We start from the raw sequence: 20,739 nt of genomic DNA, 5'->3' as shown, positions 1-20,739 counted from the left end.
ATGATTATCTAATTGTTTAGGGAGAAATTTTCGTAATTTCAAAATTGGTGTTATATTTTGAAATGACGTAGGGCTTAGGCTATAACCGAACCGGATGAAGTTAGAGTATAGCGCCGATTTCATTTCGGTTGGCGGCGGCGTTCTGAGAAAAGCACCCGACGGTGCCGGGCCGCCGATTTTTCAAAAATACTTGGCGGCGTTGATTTTTTTACGGCGGCGGCGGGGTGAAGGGGAAAAATGTTTCCCCCCTTTTGAAAATTTAAAAAAGAAATTCCAGAATGTTTTTGAAAAAAAAAAGTTACATTGGAAAACTTAAACAATTTCGGCAACCGGATCAAAATTTATCGGCGGTGCGCCGAAAAGTAAATGACTCGGCGCCAGAGAAAATGACGGCGGCGTTGGATCGGCGGCGCTAGGCTCTAGATGAAGTTATTTTGCACGTGTCGCTTCCAACTGAGATAATAACCTATTCGACCATCAAGTGTGACCGGGGCTTGTTATGGTGTCAATTTGGACCTCCACATACTTATCTAGTAGCAGTCATGAAAACGCCTAAGAAATATTTTGCCTTTCGCCATAATTTACTCTTTTTTCCGATACTGTTCTATTTCAGGAGCTAAGCTGATTGTCGCACTCTTGTTCAGTTTAACGCTAGATAATAGTGTTTCCTGAAAATAAGGGCGACAAATACGACGGTCTGTTTAGCCTTTAGCAGTAGTGACAGGTTTTAATTAGTTCCGTCGCGGGCTCCGGGTGCAACAACCACAGCAACATCGTAGCGCCTGCCTTAAAGACATTTTCGCGTGATTTATTTGGGTTTTTTTTTCATTAATTGCTTCATACAACTATGAAGTAAAAGGCGCGTCTCTTTGAATGACCAATTCCACCACTTCATTATATAAGTTGGCACATTTTTATTTTACTGTACGTTAATTTTTCATTCGAAAGCGCGAACCAAAACGAAGGTTTAGTCACTCGTCAAGAAGTTTCGAAATATTCTGTGATTTCCATTGAGCTATCACCATCTTGTGAAGATTTACAATGATTTCTCACAATTTTGTAGCGATTTCTAATGATTTGTCACAATCTTTTGGGGATTTCCAATGACTTCTCACAATCTTGTGAGATTTCCAATGATCTGTTACAATCTTGTGAGATTTCCAATGATTTGTTACAATCTTGTGGGGATTTCCAATGATTTGTCACAATCTTGTCATTATTTCCAATGATTTATCACAATCTTGTGGGGATAACCAATGATTTCCCACAATATTTTGGGGATTTCCAATGATTTATCACAATCTTGTGGGGAGTCCCAATGTTTTCTCACAATCTTGTAGGTATTTTCAGATTTTTCACCATCTTGTGGGGATTTCCATTGATTTTTCACAATCTTGTGGGGATTTTCAGTGATTTATCCAATCTTGTAGAAATTTACAATGATTTATCATCACCTTTTGGGGATTTTAAGTGATTTCTCACAATCTTGTGGGGATTTCCAATGATTTAGCACAATCTTGTGGGGATTTCCAATGATTTATCACAATCTTTTCGAGATTTTTAGTGATCTATCATAATCTCGTGAGGATGTTCAATGATTTGTCACAATCTTTTGGGATTACACTTTCATTTAAAGTTGTCAAAATCATTTTGAGTTTGTTGTTTTTCTTTGAGAAAGCCGATATTTATCCCACTTCTGGGTTGCCTGATTTAAATCAAATTATTTTAAATAGTGATTAAAATCAAGTGATTTAAAATAAAACGTTGATTAAAATCACACAATGTACGAATGGACGAATAGAAATAAAATTCATAGAAAATCTGAGTAAACTAAAATATTTAATATTAACTAAATTTAATTAAGATTTCATTATATTGAAGATAAGCTAACAGAAAAAAATCCGTAAATTTTACAATGAAAGAGCCATAAATTGTATAAAAAAATAAATAAAATAAAAAAATCCAATGTAATTAAAAAAGATCGATTGAAAAAATCATGAAAGTGCTAACCCTGTCTCACTTATCTGGCAAACCTGCAAACTTTGTTTGCTTGGCTTTGATATTCAGAAAAAAGGGCAAATCGTAGATATTTATGAATACAATTTTTAAGCATACCATTAGATACAGTGAAATAACGATGCAAAATTAATTGTGTTAATATTGCATTTATAATATTGCTTTATTTTGAAGTATGTTCTCTTGAAGTTGGTTATCTTATCTATTAACAAAAAAACGACCTTTTGGCTGGCAATTAAAAAAAATACTAACCAATAAAGAGTGACCATAAGAAAAATGTATTTAACTAAAGAATAGTCGGAGCTGCAAGTCCTACTGTATAATGTTTGTGAAGGGTTTCAGTGGTACATTCTCCCGCCTAAGCTAAAACTAGACTTAGCCGGGATTATGTTATGTTGTGCAAAGATAAGTATAATAGTTTCTGACATTATAAATTTTCAAAACCCGAAGGCAAAAATCAAGGTAATTAAATATAAAAACGAGTATTCGTTTAAATCTGAAATAACAACAACGATAATGTATTAACGAAAAAACTCAAAGAAATGGTTTGAATTGTAATTAAGTATTGAGTCGGCTTTAATGTAGAAACACTTAGCGATTCTTATTTCATATTCAAAAAGTCACGGATCTAGATTTGCATCACTTTTTCTCACGGGTAGCGCCTTGTACTTGAAAGTCTATAATTAGTGTTTTTTTTTTGTGTGTCACAGGACACGTGCTTCCAATATTACGACAGGGATGAGGACGGAGGTTTGAACTTGAAGGAATTCGGCTCCCTGTGCCGGGACCTTCTCTCTGATGCGACAGGAAAGCCGTACACGCTGCAGATCCGGATGCAAGCGGACATGTTCTACGTTTTCGACCAGAACAAGGACGGCAAGGTGGACGAGACCGAGTTCGGCGTCATGTGGAACCACTGGATCAAGTCCATCCTCTACCCGACCACGGCCCTCCTGATCGTCGACGTCCAGAACGACTTCATCAGCGGATCGCTGGCCATTCACCGCTGTCCGGCGGGTCACATGGGCGAGGAGGTCATCCCGGTCATCAATAAAATGCTGGACGCCGTTCCATTCAACGAAGTCATCTACACCCTCGACTGGCATCCCGAGGACCACATCTCGTTCATATCCAACGTCCACCAAAGATCCTTCCATCCTACTTTCAATATGGTTCCAGAAGAAGTTCAGGTACATTATATCACTTACCAAGAATGGATTCCGGTTGAATATGATGTTTTTATTTCCTAATAATATAGGCACCACCCTCGGCCAAATAACCTAGCTACTATTAATGCCCTTAATTAGGTGGCCGAGGAACCATAGGTATGAACATGTTGGCAACTAGGAGCAACAAACACAAGGAGAACGCAGCTAGCCTTTAAACACGCTAACGCAGTGTTGTGTACAAATATCATTAAACGAACCTTTACGCTGAACGTTTTACGGAAAGGGGGAAGACAATTTCCGAATTTTCCCCTACCGACGGCAGCAGGCACTAAAGCGTCTAACCAATGAAAAGTGTACACAAAAAAATAGACGACTTTTGACCGGTTGCGTTATCTTTATGAGGTGTGCCGTGTTTGTTGCTCCTAGGTGGAAAGCCCTTCATGTCACGTGAGTCAACAGCTCCCTACACTAACTAGTAACTATTACAGCTAACTTCAATACGTTTTTATGAAAAAGGGGAACCCAAGAATTTGGTGTAAAAAGCTTTCGACCAGTGGGGTGAGAAGTAGTTGTTCTGAGTATTCTCTCAGTGCCCCAAAGCTAAAGTCGGACACCTCATGCGAGAGCAGCACCCTTATCTTCTTGCCTAGGTTTATAATTTCTTTTAAATTATGCCTACAAACCTCAAGGCGAGAATAAACCTATGCAACTATTTATATATATTATTTTCATATTTTATTCCCATTCTTTTTATTTTATTTATTCCTGCTGGCTGGATCCATTTGAAATACTGCCCTGGCGAGTAAATGTTTTTAACCCGGATATTCAGGGCAATTTTGAAAAGATTAAAATAATTTGAACAACATTCAGGGTACCCCAAGATAGCCGTTATTGGAAGAGACAAACTTGGTAGTAGGGACTGGACAATATCAAGATATAGAACCGATGAAATAAGTAGAATATGTAGAGGTGTGCAAATACCATTTTCTGAGGATCGAATCGAATATCAAATACATTTTTAGGTTCAAAATATTGCACCAAATTCACTTTTTTAACCGCAAAATTTCTTAAACCTTTCACCTGTTTCGTTTTAGACTTGGTTTTAGTTTTACTTTTTTATTCTAAAAAATTCCAAAAGAGAAAACCGTGCACACTAGTAATCTAGCCCAGTGGTTCCCAATTATTATTTTGCTATGGAACCATAAATTATCCACCTAATTCTGGCGGAACCCCAACTCATTTTTTTACTTATCTTAAAAGACTCTTGACACAAACAAAGATGGCCGCGCTGCGAATTCTCGGAACCCCTGTGACCCTTCCACGGTCCATACTCGGCATTCAATATCCTACTGGGGAGGATAGTTGTGGTGGAAGAGGAAGTCACTCTAGTCCTCAGCTGTGCGAGGGTGGGAATTAGGGCAGCCCATGGTGTCGCCTTTTGTTGGGCCATGATGAGGGCGTTTGTTTGCCATATGTGAGCCTGTCTTTATGGCTGTCTCACTGGCCGAACGTTTGTTTCGCAAAGTGCATTTTTGTCCGGCATGACTCTTTGTCTTGTGTGCCGCCGTAGTGCCCAGCGGAACGGCGGGGTACAAATACATAACCTTATGACCCTTCCACGGAAACCCAGGGTTCCGCGGAACACCTTTTAGGAACAGCTGACTAGCCAATAGGCGCTTGAATAAACAATTAAACGGCTTCTGCCTTTCGATAAAAAGCTTTGATACACAAAGTATGGACGTGCAAAGTAATTTGCGCTGTGGCCTAAAGAGGTGTCAGAAATAAGGACTACTACGGAATTATCATTGATGGCCTTGAAACAAAAGATTTAGAAAAAGACCCGCGGTTATTCAACAAGTTTGCAACTATTTGAAAATACCAAATACTTTTCCTCTCCCTTTTCGAATATTCGAATATTTGATCAGGAAAATCGAATATTCGAGAACTTTTCTAAGCGCTATTCGATACGACGAATCAAATATTCGATTCGGTATTCGATCGAATTATTTGGTCTCACCAAATATTTTGGAACACCCCAAGATTTTGTGTTTTCTGTCGATGCGGCGATTCGGATGAAGCGTAATACACCGTCGAAGAGAAGTTAAAGTGGCAGCTACGAGCAACAAACACAAGGAGAACGCAGCTAGCCTTTAAACACGCTAACGCAGTGATGTGTACAAATTTCATTGGACGAGCACGTTTTACGGGCGGGGGAAGACAATTTCCGAAGTTTCCCCTTCTGACGGCAGCAGGCGCTAAAGCGTTTAACCAATGAAGATTGGTACACAAGAACATTGACGAGTTTTGAAGGGTTGCGTTCTCCTTGTGTGGGGTGTTGTGTTTGTTGCTCCTAGCTGGCAGGGCGTTCTCACGAGACACCTCTTCTCCTTTTGCCCAAAGCTTTGGTGCATGCGTATTCTCTAAATGGTCAGAAACAATTTCTCAGTTGGCGTCAGGAATGAAGCCGCTCGCTGCCCACCTGCTGACCAAATCCCGAAATTACAAAAATTAATAATTTTGCTGCTCCGCGGGATCGACTCGCTTCGCTGCAGACAATAAAGATTCCTTTGTGGAAACATGCTAGTAGCGCTTCCATTTTGAAAACTTTATGTGGCGCTCCATAGATGGCGATATAATTATTATTTGATAAAGGGAAGTATAAAATAAATTTCGATTTGGTTCACATCATTGCCAAATGTGGAGTGACCCTTGAATATCTGCAAATAGAGTCCCAGGATATAATAGAGGGCTTCGCCGCTGTCTGTTCAAGGAATATAATAATAATAATAATCAGCTAGATGTACAACTTAAAATCGTTATTTTCGAATTAAAATCAATTACAATTAAGATTTGAATTAATGTTGAAATAAAATTTGGAATTAAATAAATATTAAATTAAATAAGAATTAAATCAATATTAAATTAATTAAGAATTAAATCAATATTAAATTAAATAAGAATTAAATCAATATTAAATTAATTAAGAATTAAATCATTATTAAATTAATTAAAAATTAAATCAATATTAAATCAATATTAAATTAATTAAGAATTAAATTAATTAAGCGTTAAATAAATATTAAATTAATTAAGAATTAAATCAATATTAAATTAATTAAGAATTAAATCCATGTTAAATTAATTAAGAATTAAATCCATGTTAAATTAAGGCTATGAATTAATAAGGCAGTAGAAAAAACTGAAACGGCAGTAAAAATGGAAATAAATTTTCAAATAAAATTGAGAATTAAATAAATTTTCAAATAAGATTGATAATTAAAGTTAAATTAAATAAAAATTATGAATTAAATTTATGCTAAATGAAAATGAAAAATTAAACTAATATGAAATTGAAATTAAGAATAAAAGTAAATGTTCAATTGAATTAAATAATTTGATACACAGTTCTATAAATTCAACTCTAACCAATTGTTATCGAATTTGCGTAAAAATTTGAATGTATAATTATTTTTAATTTTGAATATAACGTACACAGTATCTTAAAATTTGTAGCACGTCTGATAAAGGTGGTAACATTATGATTTGTTATAAAGTGGATATTATTCTAGGATAATAATAATGGAAAATAATTTTAATTTACATTATCTTGATAATTAGGACACTCTCGTATCCTAGTATGATTAAATCATGATTAAATCCAATTAAATTCAAATCAAAGATTAAAAGCGATTAAATTACATTTTTATTAAATTGGTTATTAGCTACTTTCAAACGCGCGTCCATTAGCCCTCCCACCAAAGAGCCTATGAATCCAACTCAACTATTTCGTCACCCCATTTAACTAGCTGGGTAAGCGCAGCCGATTATATGTTTTCATCAATTTTTCCCCACTTCTATTTAATAACGGTGCACGTTCCAATGAACCCTTAGCACCAAGCGTGCGTCGTGCGCCCGTTTTAAAAACAAGTGAGACCTTTCACTTTTTTATTAGCAATTTTAAGGATAGTTGTTTCTATAAAAGAAAATTAATAAAATATATCTTCGCACGTGCCCTAGAAAAAGCTATATCCCTTTGACGAACTGTAGCGCGCGCTAGTAGGCTTGTGAAAGTAAGAGACTGTGACGTAAGAGCCACGTTAAAACAAGAAGGCCACGTTACTTTATAAAAATAACTATTATATACCTTTCAATTTTAGCTTAGAGTTCTCAGTCTTCAGTTAGGTAATGATTCATGTTTCTCGATGCAACAAACTACAAACCTTCATGAGAAATAATTTTGAACCTCGGTGAATAAAATTTGTTTTTCCTGTTTCTTTGAAGACTCACTGCCCCATCGCCATAATTTGGGTTCGTTTCCACAATGTTGTGGGGATTTACAGGTATTTTCTTACGAATGTTCTCCGTCATTATCATTTAGCGAAAATGACTATGTTTAGATGATCCGCGCAGTGCCGTATTAAGGTGTGTGCCAAGTGTGAACAAATTCTAGCTGGATGTTTCTCGGTCTTTATTTTCATTTTCGATTTTAAATCGTCATCTGCTATCGCGGAAACCAAGTGCGTAACTTTGTTCTTAATAAAATTAATTAACTGAAATTAAATAATGGATAAAATGGCCAAAGAAGCGCCTGTAGAAGTGTTCTACCGGAAGCACTCTGGTGTACTAGGAAAAGTACTGAGGCTGGACCACGGCTGAGGCTTCCACCCTGTATAGATATTATTATTCTAGATATCATTTCATCTAGGTTACAATAAAAATAATTCGGATGTTAATTTTCTTTACATACCGAACTGATAATATATTTATTACGAAAATAAAAACCCAAAGGTACTGAACAATCAGTATCATATTGTACCATTATCTTAATTAAATTTCCGATAAAATATGCGACTTTTGATCGAATGGGCTACAATCACAGGCACAATTATGGAAAATCATTAGAACCGTTTAAATATTTTAGCAAAATTCAACTATAAAATTTGTATTTCTTAAAGAAACCTCTAATGCCAATTGATAAATGTCGATTAACATCTTTCTAATGAAACTTCATAAGCAAGAAATGAGGCTTTTTAAATACAAATAGTGAAGTGTATTTTGGGAGCTATAAATAAGATTTTTTTGTGGCCAAGGTAATTGAAGAAAGCGAAAAGAACATTAAGGCATCGATCGACCCTGTCTCAAATGTTGATCTTCATAAAAGTGTGATTGCTGCGCAAGGTTGCAGTCGTTCGTGTAATGACGTAAATCCCGATTATTAAGTATTTATATGTTTACTACCGTGTTCTTGAAGAACTCAATCCAAGACCTTTAAAAGTTTTACTTGGACTGCATTGCCAAGTTAGCTGGAGGACATATTTTCTCGCGGAGTTCGCTTTTGCAAATCGAATGGCTTCAGGCATGTTATTACGAAATTTTTTTGGTGATTTTGAACTGACTAAATTTGCTCTTAACAGTTTTTAAGGGTTAATGCTTGAAACTATAAAACGTACCAGTGGCGTAACTAGGATTTTGTTCTGGAGGGGGGGGGTGGCACACTATGGAAAAAAATAAAAAGATTTGTATGTACGACCATACGCCACTGAAACGTACGTACATAAATGTTTCTCATTGATATTTTAAAGGTCAAAACTCACCGTATTGAGAAGGTATTTGACAAACTACGTAACGGGCAACGTGGGATTTCCGTCTGCTTAGCAAACACTTTGTGTTTTATGATAGCAAATCATCTGCTTAATGACCGTCGAAAATCCAGCAGTTTACGGGTGCGTCCGATTTCGACTTGGAAAACGGATATTTTTACAGGCTGTTTAGATATTCGTACAGTTAGGTTGGCTTATTTGGAACGACATCATCCTATGATCACTCGGAAAAAAATATTGTAGTTTTGTAAACTAGTAGACGGCCCTAATTTATATTATCTTTGCTGGCTTGGAAGCCGAAAAAATATTTCAGACGTTATCTAGAATTTAGCCACTTCCTGTTGAGCCATGTTTTAGCCGAGGGGTAAGACACTCTGTGAACTCGGTGTACACTGCCGTGCCTTTGACAGTGCTAAATGGAACTCGCGAACTCTTGAAAATATGTACCTTTAACAGTGCTAAATGCATGAACTCGGTGTACAGATTATCTGAGACTGTCTTACCCCTCAGTTTTACCCAAAACACATCGAATTCCGACTCTCCCTATGAGTTTCCCGCGTTGGCCGCTGAGTGGATCTATGTAAATTCGAAAGGCAAATAGTTGATTTTATAAAATGTCTTTACGCTTGTCCAGCTTGTTGAAATGTTGCTCTGAAATAGTTCAGCCAATGCCTAAGAATGAGTTCATAAACTCTTTAGTGGGAGAGAAAACGGATCCACAGCTGAAGCGGGGAGGCAACATTTCAACAAGATGGCCAAGGTTATTTTATAAAAAGAACTATTGTAACACTTAGAATTATCTTATTTTTAAGTCAAACCGATTCCAGATAAGTCAGTACAGAGTCCTGGATTGGTAAAAAATAGACAAGAAATTCCACCAACTGTAACTTTATGTAATTACACTATAGCCATCTCTGGATTTGATGCTTAATCACTAATTAGCAAGCCACAGTTCTCACACAACGTCCATAATTAAGATAAGTTTTTATTTGTTCTTAAAGTAATATATTTAAAAAGTAAAAATAACATCGACTTACGAACAGATCAATTGCTACAATTTAAACATTTGATCTCTTGAGATATCAAATAAAATTTAATTCTTTGGTAAATTTCTATAAACAGAAGTATATAATATGACTCTTAGGAGATAAGTATTCCTATATTTTTAAAATTACTCGCTGATCATTAAAAATACCTCTTAGAAGAAATATTAGTTCGGGGCGTATTATAATAAGTACTATATTTCAAAATTTTATTTAATTTGAGGTAATCATATTTGAAAATCAGTACTACGCTGTGTAATTTTAACATTTTTCATTGAGGTTATCAACTTTTTAATGCCCGAATATGGCGTTAGCAGCCTGAAACGTTCTATTTTTACTGAGTTCACTCAGTTTAGCTTTTGTTTATAGTTTTTTTAAAATAAAATGGTGCATAAAATAGTGATATAATTTGTTTTATTAATTAATAAATATTTTATTTTCTTATTGACTTTCCATCGAAATATTTATATCGAACGTCTAAGGGCTTCGCCGTAAATGTTTGTTTCCCTTTAAGCAGTTTTCCAATCCATCTATACACGCAATAAGTTTAGCTATATGAAAATCCACGGTTTTGGTGGGAAATTAGCGCCCAAAAGAATCTGCGCAGAGCTTGCAAAGGGACATGTTCCCGGTGATCTGTTTAAATGGATTCACTTCTGGTGTAATTATTGAGATTTCCAGGAGAATAAATGTTGATAAAGAAATAGTTAAGCTTAATCATGATGTTCTGATATGGCCTAAAATAGTGGGCAGTTCGAAAATCGTTTTGAGCTGTGCTATTTATCATGAATGTATCGCAAAAAAGTATGAACAATTTAAAATAGCTGTTAACCTTAAGGGTCTTTCCGGTACATATCGACAAACGCATCCATTTTTTCTGAACTACAAAGTGACTTCTTTACAGCCATTTTTGTTAAAATATTCGTCTACAAGTTGTTAGATAATAAAACAATTTCGATGTTCCAACTGCTTTTATAACTCATTGTAATTATGGTTTAGGGGTTTAGATTGTATTTAGCGGCTCGCTCGCCATTATTTTTTTGGGCTGTTCTAAAAAATCTTTATTTTAGCACCTGTATTTGGGTTTAATTACTTTGGCAACAAAACCACTAGGCAGCGCCGAATATGTCAAAAGCCAAAGGTGGGAGCGGTGAATTTGGAACCCTTCTTAACGTTGGTCCAATCTGAGTATGTGGTATGGCCCGCAGGAAATTGTAAAAGGGCTTCTGAAGGAGATGCTTAAATAATGGACTTCTTAATAACTTTCGCGGATCCACGAGAATTTCAGATCAGCGCGACTTCTTATCCGACTGACGGTATCTTCGAAATTAAATTATAACTTGGAAATCTCCGCGAGCCAGTGAAATGCCGACCTGCGCAAAGTCCTTTTCCCCGCGGGGTTGCGAGTCGTTCAATTTCAAATTCCATTAGTCAGCGAAAGTTTAGCGACGCCGAAGTGAATAATTAAGTTCATCCGAAGGGAATTTCGGCCAACTAAGCTCATCTTTGTCTCATTCGCCCGGACATGTAATGTCTCCGGGCTATAGCGTCCAAACAGAATTTCATAATACGCTAGGTGGCTTATGAGACGTAAGCTGTTCTCTAAAGTCGGAGTAATAAAATTTTTCATAACGTCTCTTTATTGTTAATAATATGTGATAATTTATGTATGAAACGGGGACATCACAGTGCGTTTCGTAATTGCGGAAATTGTTTGATCAAGAATGTGTTCTACGTCTGTCTTCAGTAACTTACTGCGTTAGGAGGAGAACGCGAAATTTCATCTTTTTCGCTGCGGGAATCATAAGTTCGTTTTGCTTGTCTTCTACGTTTCATTTCACTTTGACTACGTTTTCATGGAGGTAGTAAATTGTAAATTCGTGCTCGGTGTAAACCGAAATACCGAATTTCGAAATCCATGCTACATTGCGTGAAAACGCGTGTGTTAGAGTACGTGTTTTCGCTAACACGGGTAATGGACACGTATTTTTTCAGAAAATTCGATTTTTTTCTAAGAATGAAAACGCACGAACACGGCTTTGATATGCTGGGGGTTTTTTAGGTGGAAATGTGGGATTGTTTATTGAACGGGACGAAACGAAAACGTCTCGTTTTGATTCATTCCTTCACGGAATTTCCCAAACAATTACACTGTGTTTCAGTCACATAATTTATTTCGACCTTTCGACTAAATTGCGATAGGAATAGAGCTAGAGCCGTATTAGTTTTCGGTCTTTAGCCTAGAACACACATACGTAAAAATCAAACGGAAAACCAAACCGCAACGTAAATGCAAAAAAATACGCCAAATTGGGACGGAATCGCGACGGAATAGAGAGTTGAACAATGTTCAACTTTTTGCGCCGCAAAATATTTTACGTTATCAGCCACCCAATAGGCAGTCGGTCTTATACACCGTCGCTCTCCGTGATAAAATATGGCTGAATCAAAGAAAGCTCTGAATAGAAAAGAATTGGAACACTTTATAGAAAAAGTAAGGAACTACCCTTGCCTCTTTGACAAAAAAATCCTAATTATAAGGATACAATATTAAAAAAAAAAACATTTGGCAAGCCATTGGTTTCACTTTTATCATAGGAGGTAAGCACCTTTCTACACGTAGAATTTAATTCTTGGCTTAAAGCCTGCTAAATGTTTTTTGGACGCCATTATCTATCATAACTTATTCTGGTTTGAAATTTAGCATTTGTGATGGCGCCATGGTGGTTGAAAAAAACAAAATACGTTTTCAAGTGTGTGTCAAAACTGGAAACGTAAACAGAAACGTTCAATTTTTCCGTATGTGTGTTCTAGGCTTTTCTGCACAAGCAGAACCGGACGTCAGAGCCCAATAGATTTTGCAGAGATCGAAGCTAGTATCAAAATTCTAAACAGTGGTTTTTTTGGTAGGGTCCCGCAAAGGCTCCCCGTGGAGAGCGAAATCGGGATTTACCGAATTCCGTGTTTCCTACCTCCATGAACACGTAGTGTTTGTCTTATTTCCTAGTATTTCGCCCTTTGGAGTGGGTTCCCCCAACTTAACTTCCCCGTCTCCACCCCCTCGAGGACTACTGTTTCCAAAATAGTGTTGTAAGTCGGAAAATGACTGAGGCCTTTATTCCGTAAATTTTTCCGTATGTTTCCAAAAAAATCATTCCATGATTAGTCTAATATAATAATAGGCCAAAACTATTCGCTCGTTTTGGGACGAAAAGAGTACACCTTTTACCCCAAACTACCAACTTATTCCATACATAACAGCCAATTTGTATTTTGAAGTTGCTCGCTATTTCCTAAAAAATTACTCCAAAACTAGCGAATAGTTTTCGCCTATTGTTTGCAAAGCGGAATTTGCGCCTCATTTTTTCGAATCTAAAAGTAAAACTAAACCTCTAGACTAGTTTAAACTGATTAACAATGTAACACTATTGATTTTTTGCGCGCGACGACACTACACGTCTTGAATAAACACCCGTATTTACCTGCTTGTTGGAGCATGACATATAAAGCTATTTTGACACGCAAAATGCATTTTTAAAGGGACCGTCACATGTCAAATAAATATTTAATTTTTTCTATTTAACCGAGAGACTAAATTCTATATTAAGTTACGGCGTCACTTTAGTGTAGTCAAAGCTGCGGGCTGGGTATTAGCCTAGCTGATTATTATTATTATTATTATGGAAAGTGATCAGAATGTATTTTAAATAACGATAATTTTGGTTGGTATCGACATTTCTGAGGCTTAAGTATCTTGTTTGTTATTGAGAAGTAACATTTGCGTAGTGGAATTCATGTATTGTATCGCTGGAATTGGTTAATTTGGCAATCGGTTGTTCAAGTGTACGTATACGTACCTATAAACACCGCCAAATCTGTTTTAATTTTGTTAACTATCTTTATTATTTTGGTAGGTAGTTTTCTCACAAAGATACCATCAAGAATTTAGCTTGGTATCTGATTAGGTTAATTATTAAAAATTAAAATTAATAAAGGCACTTGCACATAAAATAACTTAAAACCAACAACATCAACTTCTTGTACAGTAAAAGTTTTTATTTTTAAAACGACAACTAGTTTCGTTACCCCTTCGGGAACATCATCAGGTCTAACTCAAGCGTAGTCCCTAAAACTAACGTCCTCCAACGCGATTGTAGCACGCGCCGGTAGGGAATATAACCTCTGATATTTCTGTCGCTTGTTCCGGGATTTCAGAGTAGGGGAAGAAGAGTAACGATATGACGTCATTTTACTCCGATTCTGTGCTGGCGAATAGTTCGAGAAGGAGTTAACACGTTTTTCCAAAGTGGCTGCCTGTGGCCTTTTTAACAGATAAATTCTGGCTAGCAGATGACAAAATCCGATTTACCCTTTTTTATCTCATTTTCAGAAGGAGTAAAAAGAGTAGCCCTTATACTCCGGAACAAGCGAATAGTTTATGGCGCGGAATAATTCTTATCCCCGGAACAGGCGAATAAAACGTTTTAGGTCAAAAAGAGCACACTGTTAGTCCGAAACCACCTGGGAATTTTTTTAATAAAATCACTGGAAATGCCCACAGAATTTTGAGAAATGAGTGGAAATATTTATGCTACTGGCGGCGCTAGCATCTTGACTCGACGATTTATGTTAAATTGTACTTAAAGGGACTAGAACCTCAATATCTTTGTGTGGAACACCAACACTATAAACCGCTGCTTCCTATGACTTTAGATTTTTTTGCCGCTAGTTAGTGGATTCTTGCTAAAATTGTTCATTTCGTTGGAACTAAATATGCTTCAAACTGATTCGCCGACATTTATGTACATGATTTTGAGGATTTATAGTATGCAGAGATGGGCAAATTAGGAGCTCGTGCTCCCCTCATTTTCAATGCTAGCCAATACTAAAAGAGCTTTTTGAAGAACGGAGCTCGCTCATAATATGAGAATGATGCGGAATTATGTTCTTATATATAGAATTTTTTTTGGTTTTTATTTAGAAGATTTTTACGCATTTTGTTTCAAAAATTCGTCGCAAACCATACATAATTTCTGATGTCTTAATATAAACTCATAATGGTGGACGATATCTAGCTTTGTGGCCCAGTTTAACCCAACGTTATCCTAACCTAACTTAATCGTACACTTAATCTAAACTAATGAAAATACTGCTAAAATCTAGGCCTAGCCTACGATTGACCCAGAAAAAGAAACAACATGACGTAATCCGCATCTTTTGAAAATTGGGAACCGTTGCTTAGTCTAGTCCCTTACTCTTTGATAACGTGTATTTATTACAATAGTAGTTTTAAGAAAATTACGCACCATCTGCTTAGAGCAGCGGTTCCCATTTTTTTTTGGCCAAGGAACCCTAAATTATCCACCTAATTCTGGCGGAACCCAACTCATTTTTTTAATTATCTTAAAAGACTCTTGACACAAACAAAGATGGCCGCACGGCGAATTCTCGGAACACCTGTGACCCTTCCGCGGAAACCCAGGGTTCCGCGGAACACCTTTTAGGAACCGCTGGCTTAGAGGACATCTATCTCAGTCACGCCAGTAGCAGCGCAAGTTTCCACTTATTGGCCACTATTTTGCAGGGGAATTGTCTTCGATACCATAGGCAAACACTGAAAAAACGCGTAAACGCGTTATCGTATCACGGTCGAATAATTGATTTTTATTTCCCGGTGTATTTGTCAGGTTTACGACACGGTAGTCTTCGACGGTCCCAACAAAATCGAGCAGAAGATGTGGCCGGTGCACTGCATTCAAGGGTCGTGGGGGTCCGAGCTGCACCCGGAACTGAAGGTAGTGGACAACGGGGTCTTCGTCCACAAAGGCACCAACTCCGAGATCGACAGCTATTCGGCGTTCTGGGACAACGAGAAAAGATCCGAGACTTCCTTGAACTCTGAACTCGCGGGTCGAGGCGTCACGGACGTCTTCATTTGCGGACTGGCTTACGACATTTGCGTCGCCTTCACTGCCCGTCACGCGCTCGAGAATGGGTACCGCACGTACTTGGTCGATGACGCGAGTCGCGGCGTCTGCAGCGAGGATATTTCGGACATGATAAAGAAGCTGCTCGCGAAAGGCGCCATCTTGGTCCAGTCCGACGAGGTCAAGGACATCGTCGAGGGCAAGGACAGGAAGCTAGAGATTGGCTACCGGTCGGCCATGGTGCTTGCCTCCACTCTGCAGAAAAAGGCCGTTGAATAATTTCCCGAATGAAATTATACTATAAATAATTTAATCTTAGCGTAAGGTTGTAAAAAACGTATATTCATTTCCTAGGTGTATCAGATGTCTTTGTGGTTTGGAATATAGATTCTTCCAATAGTTCAATCTAGACGCCTGGATTTTTTCCAGAATTTCCTTTCAAGATGGCATTCGTGTTACGGTGCACTAGAAAAACTGAACTTGTAATGAGTGACTAATTTGAATTTAATACAACGAAGTGGTTTTTGCAATCTTTTGTTAAAAACGAATTGAACTCAACTCGGTTTATTCACTTCACACCTCAAGTTTTGTTATTTGAATGTCACAAAAATCTAATCCCGGTATTGTTTGATACACGAAATTGGTTCAAACTGTGATGGTAATATTTGTGAAGGTACAACGGAAGCTATGGATACCTCTAAGGTTGAATGACTTAGGACTGCTATGGTTCGTATAACATTGTAACTCGCGACTTACAGTCCCCGTTTTTATTTTACTGTTTTCATTTTGTATAATTATAGCATTTTAAAAATATTGAAGACCCGAAAACTTTATATTTGTTTTTAGTTTCAAAATGTATGCTTTTAACGTTTTTGATAAGCTAATGCATGTCGTGCATTTATTTCTGAATATGCCATCTTGGAAGTAAATACCGCTCTAACGAAAAACAGGAAGGTGGTATTATCAAGAATTCATATTCGTAACTTAGAATGACTATCCGAGCGTATATCAATGGGGTAAGGAGTGTTGCAACGTTATGGACCGGCGTAGTCCTCCTACGCTCCGCCTTAAAAACACGTCAGGGGGCGTTCACAAATTACGTAACGCAATTAAATTTCCAAGGCCCCACCGCTAAATTATGTGACCAATACTAAGTCTGTTATATTGTTTTACATCTAAAAACTAATCATAAAGAGAAAATGAAATAATAAATTACTAGTATATACTTTTAAATAAATTATAATTTATGTTCTGGTTTAGAATTACGGTTGTTACATTAAAGCTCCTGTAACATTTACTAATTCATTAGTAACGGCCCCTCGACCGCCGAGATGTTTACTGTTTAACTGATAAATAGATAAAAGAGAAACCTTCTCATTGGTTTGCAGGCCCTCAATCATAATGAGGAGGACGGGAGAAGCCACGCCTAATCGGCAGTGATATTGAACTGGATAAGCATTCCTAGTGTCCATGTGAATTCCTGTTACCTTACTATTTCATCGTTTCCATTGCTATATGTTTAAAATTTTAACCGAGTGAAACCAATAAAAATGAAGCAGCAGCAAAGGTCCGTTATCAGTGGGCGCATCTCGGCTGCAAAATTTCACACTTCCGTGGCATTTATCTTATGAACTTAATTAGTATGTTATCTAGTCCTTAACCTTCCAAAATAAAGAAACAGAAAAACTTCCTGATGCTATTTTATTTAAACAAACAGTTCTAAGTACTTCATCCCATACGAAAATGAGTTGATTCAATGTCCAGATTTGTATAAAATCTTAATTGAATCTGTTTGCATCGAACCATTTTATCGAAAAAACATAATTTGGGTCACAGTTGAATTCCCTGCGCCCATTTTAGAAATCTTATCTGAGCCACCATTTTCGTAATGGATAATTTATACAAAAACATACATCTATATTATCATCCCATAAGTACGAAACCAAGCCATCAGCGGGCTTAAGTTCTGTTAAATTGTGTTCTAGTACATATAATTTGGTTGTTTTTTCTAATTTTTAATGTTCCTTTCAATTAAATGTATGCAGAAATAGGGTAAGTAAAATACCAAAATTTGATTGGCCAGATCTACTATGAAGAGGTTCAAAAGCGGACGAGCTACCTCAAATTTGGATTTGATTTTTTAAAATGATTATGTGGTTCTTCAAGCGGCATTCATCAGAAAAATCAAAGTGGTAGTCACTTGTAAATATTTTATCACCTGATTACTGATTTTCGTAAAATAATCGGTGATTGCTTATACTTTTTGGATGATTTGCAGTGATAATTCACATTTTCCGGTGATTTCAAGTGATTTTTTATAGTGAATTCCCGTGATTATCTAGGATTTATATACCTGATTACTTAAGTGACTACCCCTTCGGAAATAATGCGGGAATAATTTTTGTTATCTCGGGATATGAAGGCCTCTGAAAGTCACTAAGCCAACGTCATGGCGGATGAAAATTAAACGAAAAATTAATATCAAAATTTGCTATTTCATATTTATTAAATGATTTTTCTTACCTCAATAAACTTACTTGATTATGAACCACGATTATCTATAACAATATTATTCATATTATATATAATCATGAAACAACAAATATTTTCAATTACAAATGAAAATTATCTCGACCCCGCTTTTGAAAGATTGGTTTTGAGTGTCGATGACATCAGGACACCCCCCTGTTTTGTTCGGTTAAAGGATACTCTTTTCCGTCTTTTCTTTTTAACAAAGCTCTCAACAGCACAGTTATTAACTTGTTTCAGTTTTCAGCGAATCTGTGTACCCGACGATACAATACGCGTTTAGACTAAATAACAACTAGATTGGTTTTAGGCTTTTCATTTCGTCTTTGTAATTGCAAAGATAATACTATAACACATACGAAATACTGTACCATTGTCCATGAATGCATTTTGTCGTCTTGTAAATATGGGTTTAAGAGGAATTCTACTCACGAACTCTATTAAAATTTCAGGTAAGATACAACCTGCTCTTTTCAACGGAGCACCGTAACAAAACAGTAGTCGTAAGTCTTATATTTGCGTCACAATTACTCGTTGAAGCGCCACCTATTAACAATGAATAGAAAGAGACCTAGGTAACAGGAATAGTATTTAACTAATCACCTTTAGAGTATTTTGATAACATCTACATCTTTGATAAATATTAAAAATATACTTTGTGATGTATCCAGAAAATTTTCAAAGGGAATACTGGAACTAAAAAAATTAAATACGGTTGTTACTAGCAGCCATGATTTCATAGATTTTGCTTTCACATGACAAATATTCATTAAGAAATTTTAATTTTTATGTTTTGTGGGAAATAATTGAATAAAAGCTGACAATAACATATTTTATGTGCGTAACTCTTATATGCATATTTTGTGTATACAAGTCATGGAAGATGGTTTGATGGGATTAGAACGTTTAGAAGATTTAACATATATAATTATAAATATTTCCTTTTCTTTGCAGCGTGATATTTCAACAGCGTGGTAGAAATTTGTAGACCACTGACTTCATTCCAATTCCACATTTCACACTCACAAATTCCACGCGCGCCTAACCAAATATGTGGTGCTCTTTAATATTTCGGAAACCAATTAATTAATATTTAATTAAACTCTTTAGATATCGAACCTGGGTGAGTTACATATCTAGTTTGGCTTAGGGCATTTTTTACTACACGTATAACCGAAATTTATCTCTATCACTAAAAGTTTACGAAACAGAGCTTTTCAAAGTCGAATTTTTGTAATACCCTGGACTTTGAGCAGTGTATCAAAAAAATTAAATTCGAGCCTGTTTTGTCAGAATTGAGGAGGGTTCTACATCCAATAATGTCCTTTATACCCTAGATAGTATGCAAAAAATTTAAGAGACTTATAATATACGGCAAATGTTTAGGACTGAGCGTAAAAAAACCACCTAGTAGCGTACTTGTAAAATTGAAGTTATCCGAAACAATATCACTTTGGAAACCGAACGTAAGCAAACAAGCTAAGCTTGAATTAGAACAAAATTTAATTATATTTCCTAGACTTCCCGACACGAAATAGAACATGCTGTAGTCAGTGTTTGTTTTAGGGCAGAATGTAAAAACTGGTCTCTCGAAAGGCCACAGAAGAGGCAGTCTTTCGTGAGGCGATAACAATGTGTGCACACTGGAGAAACTTTCATGATTAGGATTCGCGAGTTTATCAGGTGTAAGGCGTTGTTTCGACGACAGTTCTTTGACTGTAACACGCGGACCACGCTTCGATCGTATCTAGTGGCATCTCGGCTTCTTGTAGGCATTGTCACGATCGATGTACAGCGTGAAACGAAAACACGCTATAGAATGAGGCGGAGCACGTATCTTATATTTAAACCCAAAACAACTTATATCCATTTTTAGGCTTTCTAGAATATTTAAAAACCTGGTAAATATTGTAAGACCTCGCAATTTAACGGACTGCCAACTCCAGCTAGCCAGGATAAAACCTCACGTTAATTTTATCAAAAACTAAAGCGTTTTAACAAACCATATGGGAAAAAAAATAACTTTTGATTTTATATTATTTCCAACCGAAATGACCTATAACTTTATGGAAGACGGGACGAAAGATGACACCGTGTGACAGCGGCATATCTTAAGTGAACTGGGTAAAACTGGGTACACGACGACCGTCACCGACACGACTTTCTGTGTGGATGAATTTATCGAAATCAATTTTAGGCTTATGCCGCCTTAATGTACCTGCATCTTGAAAAGGAAAATAACAAAATTCAGGCAGTGATATTAGAATTTTTCCCCCATTGCCCCCGTATGTTTTTTTGTGGGGTTAGATTCCCAAAGCGCCCACGGGATTTCCGCGTGACATACTCACCTGAAACGTAAGTATAGGTCATTTGAAATAATTTAAAATAAGATAATAATAATGTGTATGACACCTTTGTTATTGTTTTCATCGTAATTTTCAAGCCGAACTTTTAT

At 36.6% G+C, this 20,739-nt stretch overlaps 1 protein-coding gene across 1 annotated transcript in view; it reads left to right on the top strand.

Moving 5' to 3' along the window:
• Positions 1-17,444, top strand: part of Naam (Nicotinamide amidase) — a 70,119-nt gene extending 52,675 nt beyond the window's left edge. The window contains exons 3-4 of the mRNA XM_090167835.1: positions 2,727-3,206; positions 15,516-17,444. Coding sequence (XP_090023961.1) covers positions 2,727-3,206; positions 15,516-16,034 — 999 coding nt within the window. The 3' untranslated portion in view covers positions 16,035-17,444. The remainder of the gene's footprint in view (positions 1-2,726; positions 3,207-15,515) is intronic.
• Positions 17,445-20,739: the final 3,295 nt, after the last annotated feature.

This window comes from Leiobunum rupestre, chromosome 3 (assembly GCF_980474605.1).
Source record: "Leiobunum rupestre chromosome 3, qqLeiRupe1.1.hap1, whole genome shotgun sequence".
Classification (NCBI taxonomy): Eukaryota; Metazoa; Arthropoda; class Arachnida; order Opiliones; family Sclerosomatidae; genus Leiobunum; species Leiobunum rupestre.
Note: the sequence above shows the minus strand (reverse complement) of the source record. Positions and strands in the feature narration are given on the sequence as shown.